The sequence below is a fragment of the Stegodyphus dumicola genome, chromosome 12, assembly GCF_044657685.1.
Source record: "Stegodyphus dumicola isolate Sdum_Otavi_A_Nest chromosome 12, ASM4465768v1".
NCBI lineage: Eukaryota > Metazoa > Arthropoda > Arachnida > Araneae > Eresidae > Stegodyphus > Stegodyphus dumicola.
Window position 1 is genome coordinate 24,454,135 of NC_140779.1, and position 15,404 is coordinate 24,469,538.

Below are 15,404 nucleotides of genomic sequence, written 5' to 3' on the forward strand. Positions count from 1 at the left end.
GATTTAAAAAGGAGATTATACATTTTCTTTATTTCATTAAGAACTAGAATAAAAAACAGATTGAACTTTAACTCTGAAATGGAAATCATACAAAATAATCTGAAAGGGAACTGATCTGTTGTAAGGCAATTAAATACTAAACTACTAACCAAAGTTGATGCGAATCCATGAAAGAAATAAATTGAAATAATCAATGATTTATATAATAGTTAATTAAAAAAATGACTAAGTTAAAATTTATATGTTCGGAAACTGAAATGAAAGCGACTTTTAAAGCAAAAAATGCCCATTTTTTGCCTGAAAATGAAGTTGCCCAAAATGCCTGAAAATGAAGTTGCCCAAAGCCAAGAATATCAAGATATCAAGAGTTTTATGGTGAGGAAGACAGGAACAATTTTTAAAACAAACTTTGGAATATTCTGGAAATGTAATACATCAAAACATAATGTTGAACGTTACATCTACTGAAAAAATGAAAGCAATGAAATTAGCAAGTCTTCAAATAAGACCTTATTATGGACATATGTGTATATGATAACATGACACATACATACTTTAGCTGAGAGTATTTTATTTTGCAACTATACGCATGCTGTTCTTTATATTATTGTGTTTTTGTGATGAGTAAGATATTAAAACCTAGTCATTTTGAAAACGAGGCCTGCTCAAAATGCTTTATGCCAAATGTTGTCCTAAAACAAATTCAGTTTTTTTTTTGGGGGGGGGAATGCTTAATGTTAAAACAATTTATACAAATACCTTAACATTAAAAGCTATTTCAAAATGTCATTAAATTTCATTTTATGTTTTAGATTATTAATCAAAACAAAAGATATGTGTTATCTGTGCTGACAACAATTAGTTTTAAAAGTAATAAAGACATGATGCAAATCTAAAGCAGAAGAAAAATTGTAAGGAACAAATTTCAATCAGACAGTTGATTTGTTTATGCTATAGCAAAAACATTTTAAGGAGGAAAATAACGATATTAAATTCTTTTCTTGGCAAGTAAATATAAATAACATAATATAATCAGTCACTTCTTACAATAAAAATAAATAAAATAACAAAATACGGTTTCATACACTCTCCTGATGAAGTTTCATTCTCTGCATCTTTTTTTAATTCTTGTTTTGCAATTGTTAATCCTAAATATAACATAAAAGTTAATCACTGAAATTATATTCTTTAAGATTTAAAATAATTTTTATAGATTAATTAACTATTATTTTTGAATAACTGGGAAATGAGGCATAAATTTGAATCAATAACCTACATGAAAAATCTGATGTGGACAACACAACTTCCTCGTATAACCCATTAAATTATACACATTTTTTGCTACATTTTATTTTAAATTATTTCCTCAAATTCCATTAGGGATATATTTCTCATTCAATTAATTCAGTTCTCACTTCATGGCAAAACAAAAATAAATTAATTCTCAAAACATCTTAATTAAAAATTCTAAAATACAGAAAAAACATTAAATATAGTTAAAACAGTTAAATAAATTTACAATTAAAATTAGAGTTTCTATGCAAAAACAAGCAATTTTTCCAGTGGGCAATACGGCAGATTAGTCGGTTCACAAAACTGGAAGTTTACTTTTGGTCCCATCTGACAAAAAGACATCAAAGATGCAGAAACTGACTTAATTCACTATGCTACTGAGTTTCAAATGTAAATAAATGGCAGTTCATTAGGCTTAACTTGCCACTTAAATTTCTAAATTGTTGATAATTCTACAAATATGCATGCAGATTAAACTAAACATATAAAAATCTTAACCGGAACATAAAAAACACGTAACTGAATCACTTTTAAAGCAAAAAATGCCCATTTTTTGCAAATTTACCAATATACAAGAATAAAAAAACTAAGTTCACCAAGCCAAGTAACAGTGGGGATATACACAAACACACACACACACATATATATATATAAAATACGATTGGTGCAGCTGACTGAAATAAACAAGGGAGGTGCACAACTGTATGTTACAGCTGTCCCATATAAAAAATTTCAACATTCTACGGCTATTCGTTCTTGAGTTATGCAAGATACATACATACAAACGTCAAAGAAAAAAATCTCTTCTGAATCCATTTTAAACTCATTTTATCATCCATTTTGGCAATAACAATCCTTCATTCTTTCCATATGTACAGATTTCATTGAAAAACATCACTCAAATGGTTTCGAGAGCAGTCGAAATGGATATTTTTGTTGAAATATGACACTTGAAATTTTCTGTGATTACACTACTTCCTTTACTCCGCACAATGAATACAAAGATAAATAAATTAATTAAAAAGAACTTACTAGTTTCTCTTTGCTGATCATCATTTGTGACTGCAATAAGCTGAGACTGGTGCTGTGCTACTAAAAATAAATACAAAAAAAGTGTTTGATATTTCTATCAATTATTTCTGCATATATCTAAAATACAATCTCAATAAACAAAATGATAAAATTAATATCAGTTACTTTTATATTGCTATATCAAATTAAATTTTTGCTTAAAATATTAGCTATGAGTGATAGGAATAATAGTAAAATAATTCTAGATTAAATTAAATCAGAAAAATATTAAAATAGTTCTTTTTTAGTATCTAAATTACTTAATTAGAATTTTATGCCTCAGATATTGACTTATATCTGCACAAAAGGAAATAAATACAATCTACATAATAACATGCCCTACAATAATATATTCCCTGCAAATTCAAGAATATACATATGCAAATAAAAAGAAAATGTGAATGTATAAGCAAAACTATAGGAAAAGTTAACTCTTCCAGAACAGTTTCATAGGAATAAAATATAAAAGAGAAGAAATATTTCTCTTTGTTGATACAATATAAAAGATTTCATTAAAAATAATAAATAAATAAAAAGAAAGAAAATACAGCAAAAAATAACAGCAGCAAAACTGTTGAATAAATAAACAATAAAAGTGTTTATTACAGCATTACTTTTGAGAAAAAAAATAAGGCTTTTAACAATTTTTATATCCGGAAATCTCAAACTTGATCTTAAGACTGCTCTTAAATACATGTTGTGAATGTGTATTCTTAGATATCCAAAAGTTGATGGTAGTGTTTATTACATGTAAAAGAAACTATGGAAACATGTTGTTCATATAGAATTTCTTATTGAGCTCGAGAATAAATGCTGCACTGAAAAATGCTCTCTGTTATTATTTGCAATACAGACTGATTAAAAAAGGAGATTATACATTTTCTTTATTTCATTAAGAACTAGAATAAAAAACAGATTGAACTTTAACTCTGAAATGGAAATCATACAAAATAATCTGAAAGGGAACTGATCTGTTGTAAGGCAATTAAATACTAAACTACTAACCAAAGTTGATGCGAATCCATGAAAGAAATAAATTGAAATAATCAATGATTTATATAATAGTTAATTAAAAAAAAATGACTAAGTTAAAATTTATATGTTCGGAAACTGAAATGAAAGCGACTTTTAAAGCAAAAAATGCCCATTTTTTGCCTGAAAATGAAGTTGCCCAAAATGCCTGAAAATGAAGTTGCCCAAAATGCCTGAAAATGAAGTTGCCCAAAGCCAAGAATATCAAGATATCAAGAGTTTTATGGTGAGGAAGACAGGAACAATTTTTAAAACAAACTTTGGAATATTCTGGAAATGTAATACATCAAAACATAATGTTGAACGTTACATCTACTGAAAAAATGAAAGCAATGAAATTAGCAAGTCTTCAAATAAGACCTTATTATGGACATATGTGTATATGATAACATGACACATACATACTTTAGCTGAGAGTATTTTATTTTGCAACTATACGCATGCTGTTCTTTATATTATTGTGTTTTTGTGATGAGTAAGATATTAAAACCTAGTCATTTTGAAAACGAGGCCTGCTCAAAATGCTTTATGCCAAATGTTGTCCTAAAACAAATTCAGTTTTTTTTTTGGGGGGGGGGAATGCTTAATGTTAAAACAATTTATACAAATACCTTAACATTAAAAGCTATTTCAAAATGTCATTAAATTTCATTTTATGTTTTAGATTATTAATCAAAACAAAAGATATGTGTTATCTGTGGGTGCTGACAACAATTAGTTTTAAAAGTAATAAAGACATGATGCAAATCTAAAGCAGAAGAAAAATTGTAAGGAACAAATTTCAATCAGACAGTTGATTTGTTTATGCTATAGCAAAAACATTTTAAGGAGGAAAATAACGATATTAAATTCTTTTCTTGGCAAGTAAATATAAATAACATAATATAATCAGTCACTTCTTACAATAAAAATAAATAAAATAACAAAATACGGTTTCATACACTCTCCTGATGAAGTTTCATTCTCTGCATCTTTTTTTAATTCTTGTTTTGCAATTGTTAATCCTAAATATAACATAAAAGTTAATCACTGAAATTATATTCTTTAAGATTTAAAATAATTTTTATAGATTAATTAACTATTATTTTTGAATAACTGGGAAATGAGGCATAAATTTGAATCAATAACCTACATGAAAAATCTGATGTGGACAACACAACTTCCTCGTATAACCCATTAAATTATACACATTTTTTGCTACATTTTATTTTAAATTATTTCCTCAAATTCCATTAGGGATATATTTCTCATTCAATTAATTCAGTTCTCACTTCATGGCAAAACAAAAATAAATTAATTCTCAAAACATCTTAATTAAAAATTCTAAAATACAGAAAAAACATTAAATATAGTTAAAACAGTTAAATAAATTTACAATTAAAATTAGAGTTTCTATGCAAAAACAAGCAATTTTTCCAGTGGGCAATACGGCAGATTAGTCGGTTCACAAAACTGGAAGTTTACTTTTGGTCCCATCTGACAAAAAGACATCAAAGATGCAGAAACTGACTTAATTCACTATGCTACTGAGTTTCAAATGTAAATAAATGGCAGTTCATTAGGCTTAACTTGCCACTTAAATTTCTAAATTGTTGATAATTCTACAAATATGCATGCAGATTAAACTAAACATATAAAAACCTTAACCGGAACATAAAAAACACGTAACTGAATCACTTTTAAAGCAAAAAATGCCCACTTTTTGCAAATTTACCAATATACAAGTATAAAAAAACTAAGTTCACCAAGCCAAGTAACAGTGGGGATATACACAAACACACACACACACACATATATATATATAAAATACGATTGGTGCAGCTGACTGAAATGAACAAGGGAGGTGCACAACTGTATGTTACAGCCGTCCCATATAAAAAAATTCAACATTCTACGGCTATTCGTTCTTGAGTTATGCAAGATACATACATACAAACGTCAAAGAAAAAAATCTCTTCTGAATCCATTTTAAACTCATTTTATCATCCATTTTGGCAATAACAATCATTCATTCTGTCCGTATGTACAGATTTCATTGAAAAACATCACTCAAATGGTTTCGAGAGCAGTCGAAATGGATATTTTTGTTGAAATATGACACTTGAAATTTTCTGTGATTACACTACTTCCTTTACTCCGCACAATGAATAGAAAGATAAATAAATTAATTAAAAAGAACTTACTAGTTTCTCTTTGCTGATCATCATTTGTGACTGCAATAAGCTGAGACTGGTGCTGTGCTACTAAAAATAAATACAAAAAAAGTGTTTGATATTTCTATCAATTATTTCTGCATATATCTAAAATACAATCTCAATAAACAAAATGATAAAATTAATATCAGTTACTTTTATATTGCTATATCAAATTAAATTTTTGCTTAAAATATTAGCTATGAGTGATAGGAATAATAGTAAAATAATTCTAGATTAAATTAAATCAGAAAAATATTAAAATAGTTCTTTTTTAGTATCTAAATTACTTAATTAGAATTTTATGCCTCAGATATTGACTTATATCTGCACAAAAGGAAATAAATACAATCTACATAATAACATGCCCTACAATAATATATTCCCTGCAAATTCAAGAATATACATATGCAAATAAAAACAAAATGTGAATGTATAAGCAAAACTATAGGAAAAGTTAACTCTTCCAGAACAGTTTCATAGGAATAAAATATAAAAGAGAAGAAATATTTCTCTTTGTTGATACAATATAAAAGATTTCATTAAAAATAATAAATAAATAAAAAGAAAGAAAATACAGCAAAAAATAACAGCAGCAAAACTGTTGAATAAATAAACAATAAAAGTGTTTATTACAGCATTACTTTTGAGAAAAAAAATAAGGCTTTTAACAATTTTTATATCCGGAAATCTCAAACTTGATCTTAAGACTGCTCTTAAATACATGTTGTGAATGTGTATTCTTAGATATCCAAAAGTTGATGGTAGTGTTTATTACATGTAAAAGAAACTATGGAAACATGTTGTTCATATAGAATTTCTTATTGAGCTCGAGAATAAATGCTGCACTGAAAAATGCTCTCTGTTATTATTTGCAATACAGACTGATTAAAAAAGGAGATTATACATTTTCTTTATTTCATTAAGAACTAGAATAAAAAACAGATTGAACTTTAACTCTGAAATGGAAATCATACAAAATAATCTGAAAGGGAACTGATCTGTTGTAAGGCAATTAAATACTAAACTACTAACCAAAGTTGATGCGAATCCATGAAAGAAATAAATTGAAATAATCAATGATTTATATAATAGTTAATTAAAAAAAAATGACTAAGTTAAAATTTATATGTTCGGAAACTGAAATGAAAGCGACTTTTAAAGCAAAAAATGCCCATTTTTTGCCTGAAAATGAAGTTGCCCAAAATGCCTGAAAATGAAGTTGCCCAAAGCCAAGAATATCAAGATATCAAGAGTTTTATGGTGAGGAAGACAGGAACAATTTTTAAAACAAACTTTGGAATATTCTGGAAATGTAATACATCAAAACATAATGTTGAACGTTACATCTACTGAAAAAATGAAAGCAATGAAATTAGCAAGTCTTCAAATAAGACCTTATTATGGACATATGTGTATATGATAACATGACACATACATACTTTAGCTGAGAGTATTTTATTTTGCAACTATACGCATGCTGTTCTTTATATTATTGTGTTTTTGTGATGAGTAAGATATTAAAACCTAGTCATTTTGAAAACGAGGCCTGCTCAAAATGCTTTATGCCAAATGTTGTCCTAAAACAAATTCAGTTTTTTTTTGGGGGGGGGGAATGCTTAATGTTAAAACAATTTATACAAATACCTTAACATTAAAAGCTATTTCAAAATGTCATTAAATTTCATTTTATGTTTTAGATTATTAATCAAAACAAAAGATATGTGTTATCTGTGGGTGCTGACAACAATTACTTTTAAAAGTAATAAACACATGATGCAAATCTAAAGCAGAAGAAAAATTGTAAGGAACAAATTTCAATCAGACAGTTGATTTGTTTATGCTATAGCAAAAACATTTTAAGGAGGAAAATAACAATATTAAATTCTTTTCTTGGCAAGTAAAAATAAATAACATAATACAATCAGTCACTTCTTACAATAAAAATAAATAAATAAACAAAATACGGTTTCATACACTCTCCTGATGAAGTTTCATTCTCTGCATCTTCTTTTAATTCTTGTTTTGTAATTGTCAATCCTAAATATAACATAAAAGTTAATCACTGAAATTATATTTTGCTTTAAGTGATCAGAATTGTGATTCAGCAACAGAAATACTAAAAGAACATTTTGGAAGAAAAGATGTAGTCATCAGCTCAACATATCAACAAACTGGTTATTTTTTAAATCAATTAGAAATGTTTTAAATGTTAAAGCACCACATAAATTGTATGATGAGTACAGAATCAACATCCAAAGCTTAGAATTCTCAAATAAAATTTCAAGAAGCTATAAAAATATTCTGCCTCGTAATATTGCAAACATTTCTGGAGAAGTTAATTTTAGAGTTTAAATTATTTTTTTAAATTAACGATTATTTTTATATAATCAGGCAGTCAGATAAACGTTTGAACCAACAAGCTACATGCAAAAGGAACATCAGATAGAAGTGAGAATTTCTAACCAGGTAAGAAAAAGAATGAAGCAAGAAAAACTTACCAGAGTCTCTTTGCTGAACATTTTTTGTGAGTAATTTAAATAAAAACTGGTGCTGTTTTACTAAAAAAAAAAAAAAAAAAAAAGTGTTTAATGTTTCTTTTTAACTATTTATGCATATATGTAAAATACAATCTGAATGAAGGAAAGATTGCAATACATGATTTTTCTATTTCATCATTTTAGATGGGTATATAAAATTAAAATTTTTGCTTTAAATCTTAACTATTAGTGATAATAACAGAACAATGATGTTTTTAATTTATTCTATATAAAGAAAATATTAAAATGCTATGACAGATGAAAAGTAATTGTTCATGGAGTTGATCATGTAAAAACGACTTTTAATTTCTAGATTAGATAGTTTCTAGTGAGAAATGTTTGTAAAAGATTGGCCTCGCGTTAGATTCTAGAGCTAAAAGTTTTCAACAAGGTCACTTTAGACCTCAGTTTCTAACTAATTAACTCTGACGAGAAGTATGTAAGGATTCTAAGTTTTACTAACGTTTATTTTATTTTAAAACTGTACTATCACTTCTTATTTTCTACTTCCAGCCAGAATTAAACACTTTAACTTATTTATGCAAATTGTCTTGCTAACGCCAAGTACTTAAGTTGTGGCTTTTTGCCAAGCAAGAGAGAGGAAGGAGTTATTGGAAGCAAGCCACTAGCCACTGTAGTTTTACGAGTTTTCACTCTGTTGCTGGTTGCCTTCAAGGCCAGAGGTTTAGCCCTCTTGATAATTGCAGACGTATCATAGTTTTAGCAGCTCGGCGCACTACATACGTACCTTTCTTTAAATAAAGGCCAGTCTTAGTGCTAGGCACTTGTATACTAATTCAAAGTTAGTTTTAGTTAGAGTTTTAGTTAGTAGTTTTTTCAGTATTTAAATTATTTAACTAGAATTTACAAATGAGTTACTTTTCTATTTTGTCATTTTAGACGGTTATAACAAATTAAATTTTTGCTTCAAGTATTAGCTATCAGTGATAATAATACAATAATGTTCCTAAATTAAATTGAGAAAAATATTAAAACATCATAATTATTTTTAGTCACCCTGAAGGACTATTATTTTCCTTTTTGCATTTTGCGTTGGTTCACTATAAATGTCCGATTCACTTTTCAAATTGTTGCCACCAAATATTGTTGCCCTGTATTATATTTAAAGAAATTAAATAATGAAGAATCTGCATAAATGTATGTATGTTTCTAGGATTGTGATAAAACAACGGTACCTAGAGTCATCCAATTTTGAATAACGTATGTTTCCACCCGAATATGGGCATATGGAAGCCCACATTTGGAATTTGTTTTATTATCTGTTTCATATTTTGCAAAACTTTAACGAATTTTTAATTAATAAACTCAGTGATTTAAAAGTAAGCAATGGCAACACTCTATTAGGGGGGAACTTTTTTATCTCCAGTGCATGGAACTGTGTATCGGAAATTTTAAAGATGCTCATTTAAAAAAAAAAATATTTTGCGATATTGCTGTTAAACTGAATTTTATGATTTTTTTCTATGTGATTTACGCACATAGAAAAAGACTTTTATGAGAAATATAGACAAAGACACCATGTTTATGACAGCTACAAGCACATTAGAAAAAGTTACAAAATAAATTTTAAAAGGGTAAAAAAAAAGAATGAATAGAAAAATAAATTAATTAATTAAAAAAAAACTTACTAGTTTCTCTTTGCTGATCATCATTTATGACTGCATTAAGCTGAGACTGGTGCTGTTCTACTAAAAATAAATAAATAAAAAGTGTTTGATATTTCTATCAATTATTTCTGCATATATCTAAAATACAATCTCAATGAAAAAAAATAATAAAATTAATATCAGTTACTTTTGTATTGTTATATCAAATTAAATTTTTGCTTAAAATATTAGCTATGAGTGATAGGAATAATAGTAAAATAATTCTAGATTAAATTAAATCAGAAAAATATTAAAATAGTTCTTTTTTAGTATTTAAATTACTTAATTAGAATTTTATGCCTCAGATATTGACTTATATCTGCACAATAGGGAATAAATACAATGTACATAATAGCATGTCCTACAATAATATATTCCCTGCAAATTCAAGAACATACATGTGCAAATAAAAAGAAAATGTGAATGTATAAGCAAAACTGTAGGAATAGTTAACTCTTTCAGAACAGTTTCATAGGAATAAAATATAAAAGAGAAAAAATATTTCTCTTTGTTGATACAATATAAAAGAGATTAGATTTCATTAAAAATAAAATAAAATAAAAATTAAAAAAAAAAATACAGAAAAAAATAACAGCAGGAAAACTGTCAAATAAATAAACAATAAAAGTGTTTATTACATCATTACTTTTGAGAAACACAATAAGGCTTTTAACAATTTTTATCTCCAGAAATTTCAAACTTGATCTTGAGACTGCTCTTAAATATATGTTGTGAATGTGTATTCTTAGATATCCAAAAGTTGATGGTAGTGTTTATTACATGTAAAAGAAACTATGGAAACATGTTGTTCATATAGAATTTCTTATTGAGCTTAAGAATAAATGCTGCACTGAAAAATGCTCTCTGTTATTATTTGCAATTCAGACTGATGTAAAAAAGGAGATTATACATTTTCTTTGTTTCATTAAGAACTAGAATAATAAACAGATTGAACTTAAACTCTGAAATGAAAATCATACATAATAATCTGAAAGGGAACTGATCTGGTGTAAGGCAATTAAATACTAAACTACAAACCAAAGTTGATGCGAATTCATGAAAGAAAAAAATTGAAATAATCGATGATTTATATAATAGTTAATTAAGAAAATGACTGAATTAAAAAGCATATGTTCAGAAACTGAAATGAAAGCGACTTGGAGGATACTGAAAATGAAGTTGCACAAAGCCAAGAAAATCAAGATATCAACAGTTTTATGGTGAGGAAGACTGGAGCAATTTTTAAAACAAACTTTGGAATATTCTGGAAATGTAATACATCAAAACATAATGTTGAATGTTACATCTACTGAAGAAACGAAAGCAATGAAATTAGCATGTCTTCAAATAAGACCTTATTATGGACATATGTGTATATGATAACATGATACATTTTTGCTTTAAGTTATCAGAACTGTGAATCAGTAACAGAAATACTAAAAGAACATTTTGGAAGAAAAGATGTAGTCAGCAGCTCAACATATCAACAAACTAGTTATCTTTTAAATCAATTAGAAATGCTTTTAATGTTAAAGCACCCCATAAATTGTATGATGAGTACAAAATCAACATCCAAAGCTTAGAATTGTCAAATAAAATTTCAAGAAGCTATAAAAATATTCTCGCTCGTAATATTGCAAACATTTCTGGAGAAGTTAATTTTAGAGTTTAAATGATTTTTTTAATTAACGATTATTTTTATATAATCAGGCAGTCAGATAAACATTTAAACCAACAAGCTACATGCAAAAGGAACATCACTAACCAGGTAAGAAAAAAGACGAAGCAAGAAAAACTTACCAGAGTCTCTTTGCTGAACATCTTTTGTGAGTAATTCAAATAAAAACTGGTGCTGTTTTACTAAAAAAGAAAAAAGTGTTTGATGTTTCTTTTAACTATTTATGCATATATGTAAAATACAATCTGAATGAAGGAAACATTGCAATACAAATTTGAAAATTGCATTACAATACATGATTTTTCTATTTCATAATTTTAAATCGGTATATAATATTAAAATTTTTGCTTTAAATCTTAACTATTAGTTATAATAATGGAACAATGATGTTTTTAATTTATTCTAAATTAAGAAAATATTAAAATGCTATGATCAATGTTTCAGTATTTAAATTATTTAATTAGAATTTACAAATGAGTTACTTTTCTATTTTGTCGTTTTAGATGGTTATATAACAAATTAAATTTTTGCTATCAGTGATAAGAATAATAGTACAATAATATTCCTAAATTAAATTGAGAAAAATATTAAAACATCATAATTATTTTTAGTCCAAAGGGGCAATTTGCCCTGAAGGACTATTATTTTCCTTTTGGCATTTTGTGTTGGTTCACTATAAATGTCCGATTCACTTTTCAAATTGTTGCCACCAAATATTATTGCCCTGTATTATATTTAAAGAAATTAAATAATGAAGAATCTGCATAAATGTATGTATGTTTCTAGGATTGTGATAAAACAACAGTACCTAGAGTCATCCAATTTTGAATAACGTATGTTTCCACCCGAATATGGGCATCTGGAAGCCCATATTTGGAATTTGTTTTATTATCTGTTTCATATTTTGTAAAACCTTAACGAATTTTTAATTAATAAACTCAGTGATTTAAAAGCGAGCAATGGCAACACTCTATTAGGGGGGAACTTTTTTATCTCCAGCGCGTGGAACTGTGTATCGGAAATTTTAAAGATGGTCATTTAAAAAAAAATATTTTGCGATATTGCTGTTGAACTGAATTTTATGATTTTTTTTCTATGTGATTTACGCACATAGAAAAAGACTTTTATGAGAAATATAGACAAATACACCACGTTTATGACAGCTAAAAGCTCATTAGAAAAAGTGACAAAATAAATTTTAAAAGGGTAAAAAAAAAAGAATGAATAGAAAAATAAATAAATTAATTAAAAAAAAACTTACTAGTTTCTCTTTGCTGATCATCATTTATGACTGCATTAAGCTGAGACTGGTGTTTTTCTACTAAAAATAAATAAATAAAAAGTGTTTGATATTTCTATCAGTTATTTCTGCATATATCTAAAATACAATCTCAATGTAAAAAATAATAAAATTAATATCAGTTACTTTTATATTGTTATATCAAATTAAATTTTTGCTTAAAATATTAGCTATGAGTGATAAGAATAATAGTAAAATAATTCTAGATTAAATTAAATCAGAAAAATATTAAAATAGTTCTTTTTTAGTATTTAAATTACTTAATTAGAATTTTATGCCTCAGATATTGACTTATATCTGCACAACAGGAAATAAATACAATGTACATAATAGCATGTCCTACAATAATATATTCCCTGCAAATAAAAAGAAAATGTGAATGTATAAGCAAAACTGTACGAAAAGTTAACTCTTTCAGAACAGTTTCATAGGAATAAAATATAAAAGAGAAAAAATATTTCTCTTTGTTGATACAATATAAAAGAGATTAGATTTCATTAAAAATATAATAAAATAAAAATAAAAATAAAAATGAAAGAAAATACAGAAAAAAATAACAGCAGGAAAACTGTCAAATAAATAAACAATAAAAGTGTTTATTGCATCATTACTTTTGAGAAAAACAATAAGGCTTTTAACAATTTTTATCTCCAGAAATTTCAAACTTGATCTTGAGACTGCTCCTAAATATATGTTGTGAATGTGTATTCTTAGATATCCAAAAGTTGATGGTAGTGTTTATTACATGTAAAAGAAACTATGGAAACATGTTGTTCATATAGAATTTCTTATTGAGCTCAAGAATAAATGCTGCACTGAAAAATGCTCTCTGTTATTATTTGCAATTCAGACTGATGTAAAAAAGGAGATTATACATTTTCTTTATTTCATTAAGAACTAGAATAATAAACAGATTGAACTTTAACTCTGAAATGAAAATCATACATAATAATCTGAAAGGGAACTGATCTGTTGTAAGGCAATTACTAAACTACAAACCAAAGTTGATGCGAATTCATGAAAGAAAAAAATTGAAATAATCGATGATTTATATAATAGTTAATTAAGAAAATGACTGAATTAAAATGCATATGTTCAGAAACTGAAATGAAAGCGACTTGGAGGATACTGAAAATGAAGTTGCACAAAGCCAAGAATATCAAGATATCAAGAGTTTTATGGTGAGGAAGACTGGAGCAATTTTTAAAACAAACTTTGGAATATTCTGGAAATGTAATACATCAAGACATAATGTTGAATGTTACATCTACTGAAGAAACGAAAGCAATGAAATTAGCATGTCTTCAAATAAGACCTTATTATGGACATATGTGTATATGATAACATGATACATATATACTTTACATGCCATTTCCATTTTTGCTTTAAGTTATCAGAACTGTGATTCAGCAACAGAAATACTAAAAGAACATTTTGGAAGAAAAGATGTAGTCAGCAGCTCAACATATCAACAAACTGGTTATCTTTTAAATCAATTAGAAATGCTTTTAAGGTACTTTTCCGTTTCGCCGGCGCAAATCTCGCCAAGCAGACTTTGTTGGCGACAACATACAGTATACACATAAAAAATGTTAATTCTAAGAATTTTTTTTTTTATTTTGAAGGCATAAACATTTTAATATGGTTTAAAATTTTGTAAAAAGCCAATAAATAAAGACAATAAATTTGTAAAAAGACATTAATTTAAGAATTTACTATGCTTTCTTGGTTCAACATCCTGATTCGCCGGTTCATATCACGTGACCCCGAGCGATCTCATCTCACGTAAACTACTCTACAAAAATCTAATGCTCTCAGTAATTATCTACATTCATTTCAAGTTAAATCTTAATTTGGATTAATTAGTTTAAATTAATTAGTTTAAATGCAAGAATTATTTCAATTCGTACGAATAGCTTACTCAGAAATTATGTAAAACCGCAGTGCTTTACTTCGCTAGTGCATTCTCATTAGAATTGATGAATTTAACACTTTATTTCGCCTTCGGATGAGCGGTGTAATTGCGTTCTAATTGACTTATTACCGTGAATTGTCTTAGGGGATAAAATTTAAATATCGTGTAAAAATTCTATATGCCAGTATTGAAAGAAACAATCTGATAAGAAATGGCTTCAACTTGTTTTGAAACTGAGGCGTAAAAGGTTACCAGCGAAGATATTTCGTCTGGCATCAGTTAAACCATTATTGGCGACTTTATCGTTTGCGCCGGCAAAACGGAAAAGTACCGCTTTTAATGTTAAAGCAATCCCATAAATTGTATGATGAGTACAAAATCAACATCCAAAGCTTAGAATTGTCAAATAAAATTTCAAGAAGCTATAAAAATATTCTCGCTCGTAATATTGCAAACATTTCTGGAGAAGTTAATTTTAGAGTTTAAATGATTTTTTTAATTAACGATTATTTTTATATAATCAGGCAGTCAGATAAACATTTAAACCAACAAGCTACATGCAAAAGGAACATCACTAACCAGGTAAGAAAAAAGAAGAAGCAAGAAAAACTTACCAGAGTCTCTTTGCTGAACATCTTTTGTGAGTAATTCAAATAAAAACTGGTGCTGTTTTACTAAAAAAGAAAAAAGTATTTGATGTTTCTTTTAACTATTTA

The 15,404-nt window shown here is 27.0% G+C and overlaps 1 protein-coding gene across 24 annotated transcripts in view; it reads right to left on the bottom strand.

Moving 5' to 3' along the window:
- The window catches only part of LOC118186912 (uncharacterized), a 66,926-nt gene that overhangs the window by 21,977 nt on the left and 29,545 nt on the right, over window positions 1-15,404 (bottom strand). For 3 of the 24 annotated variants that reach the window (XM_085827554.1, XM_085827550.1, XM_085827575.1), the window contains exons 9-18: window positions 15,303-15,362; window positions 12,735-12,794; window positions 11,596-11,655; window positions 9,778-9,837; window positions 8,090-8,149; window positions 7,566-7,628; window positions 5,580-5,639; window positions 4,338-4,400; window positions 2,326-2,385; window positions 1,086-1,148 (exon numbers count right to left, since the gene is read on the bottom strand). In XM_085827554.1, the coding sequence (XP_085683680.1) occupies window positions 1,086-1,148; window positions 2,326-2,385; window positions 4,338-4,400; window positions 5,580-5,639; window positions 7,566-7,628; window positions 8,090-8,149; window positions 9,778-9,837; window positions 11,596-11,655; window positions 12,735-12,794; window positions 15,303-15,362 (609 nt within the window). The remainder of the gene's footprint in view (window positions 1-1,085; window positions 1,149-2,325; window positions 2,386-4,337; window positions 4,401-5,579; window positions 5,640-7,565; window positions 7,629-8,089; window positions 8,150-9,777; window positions 9,838-11,595; window positions 11,656-12,734; window positions 12,795-15,302; window positions 15,363-15,404) is intronic. The other 21 variants (XM_085827560.1, XM_085827557.1, XM_085827565.1 and 18 more) reach the window with 19 other exon arrangements.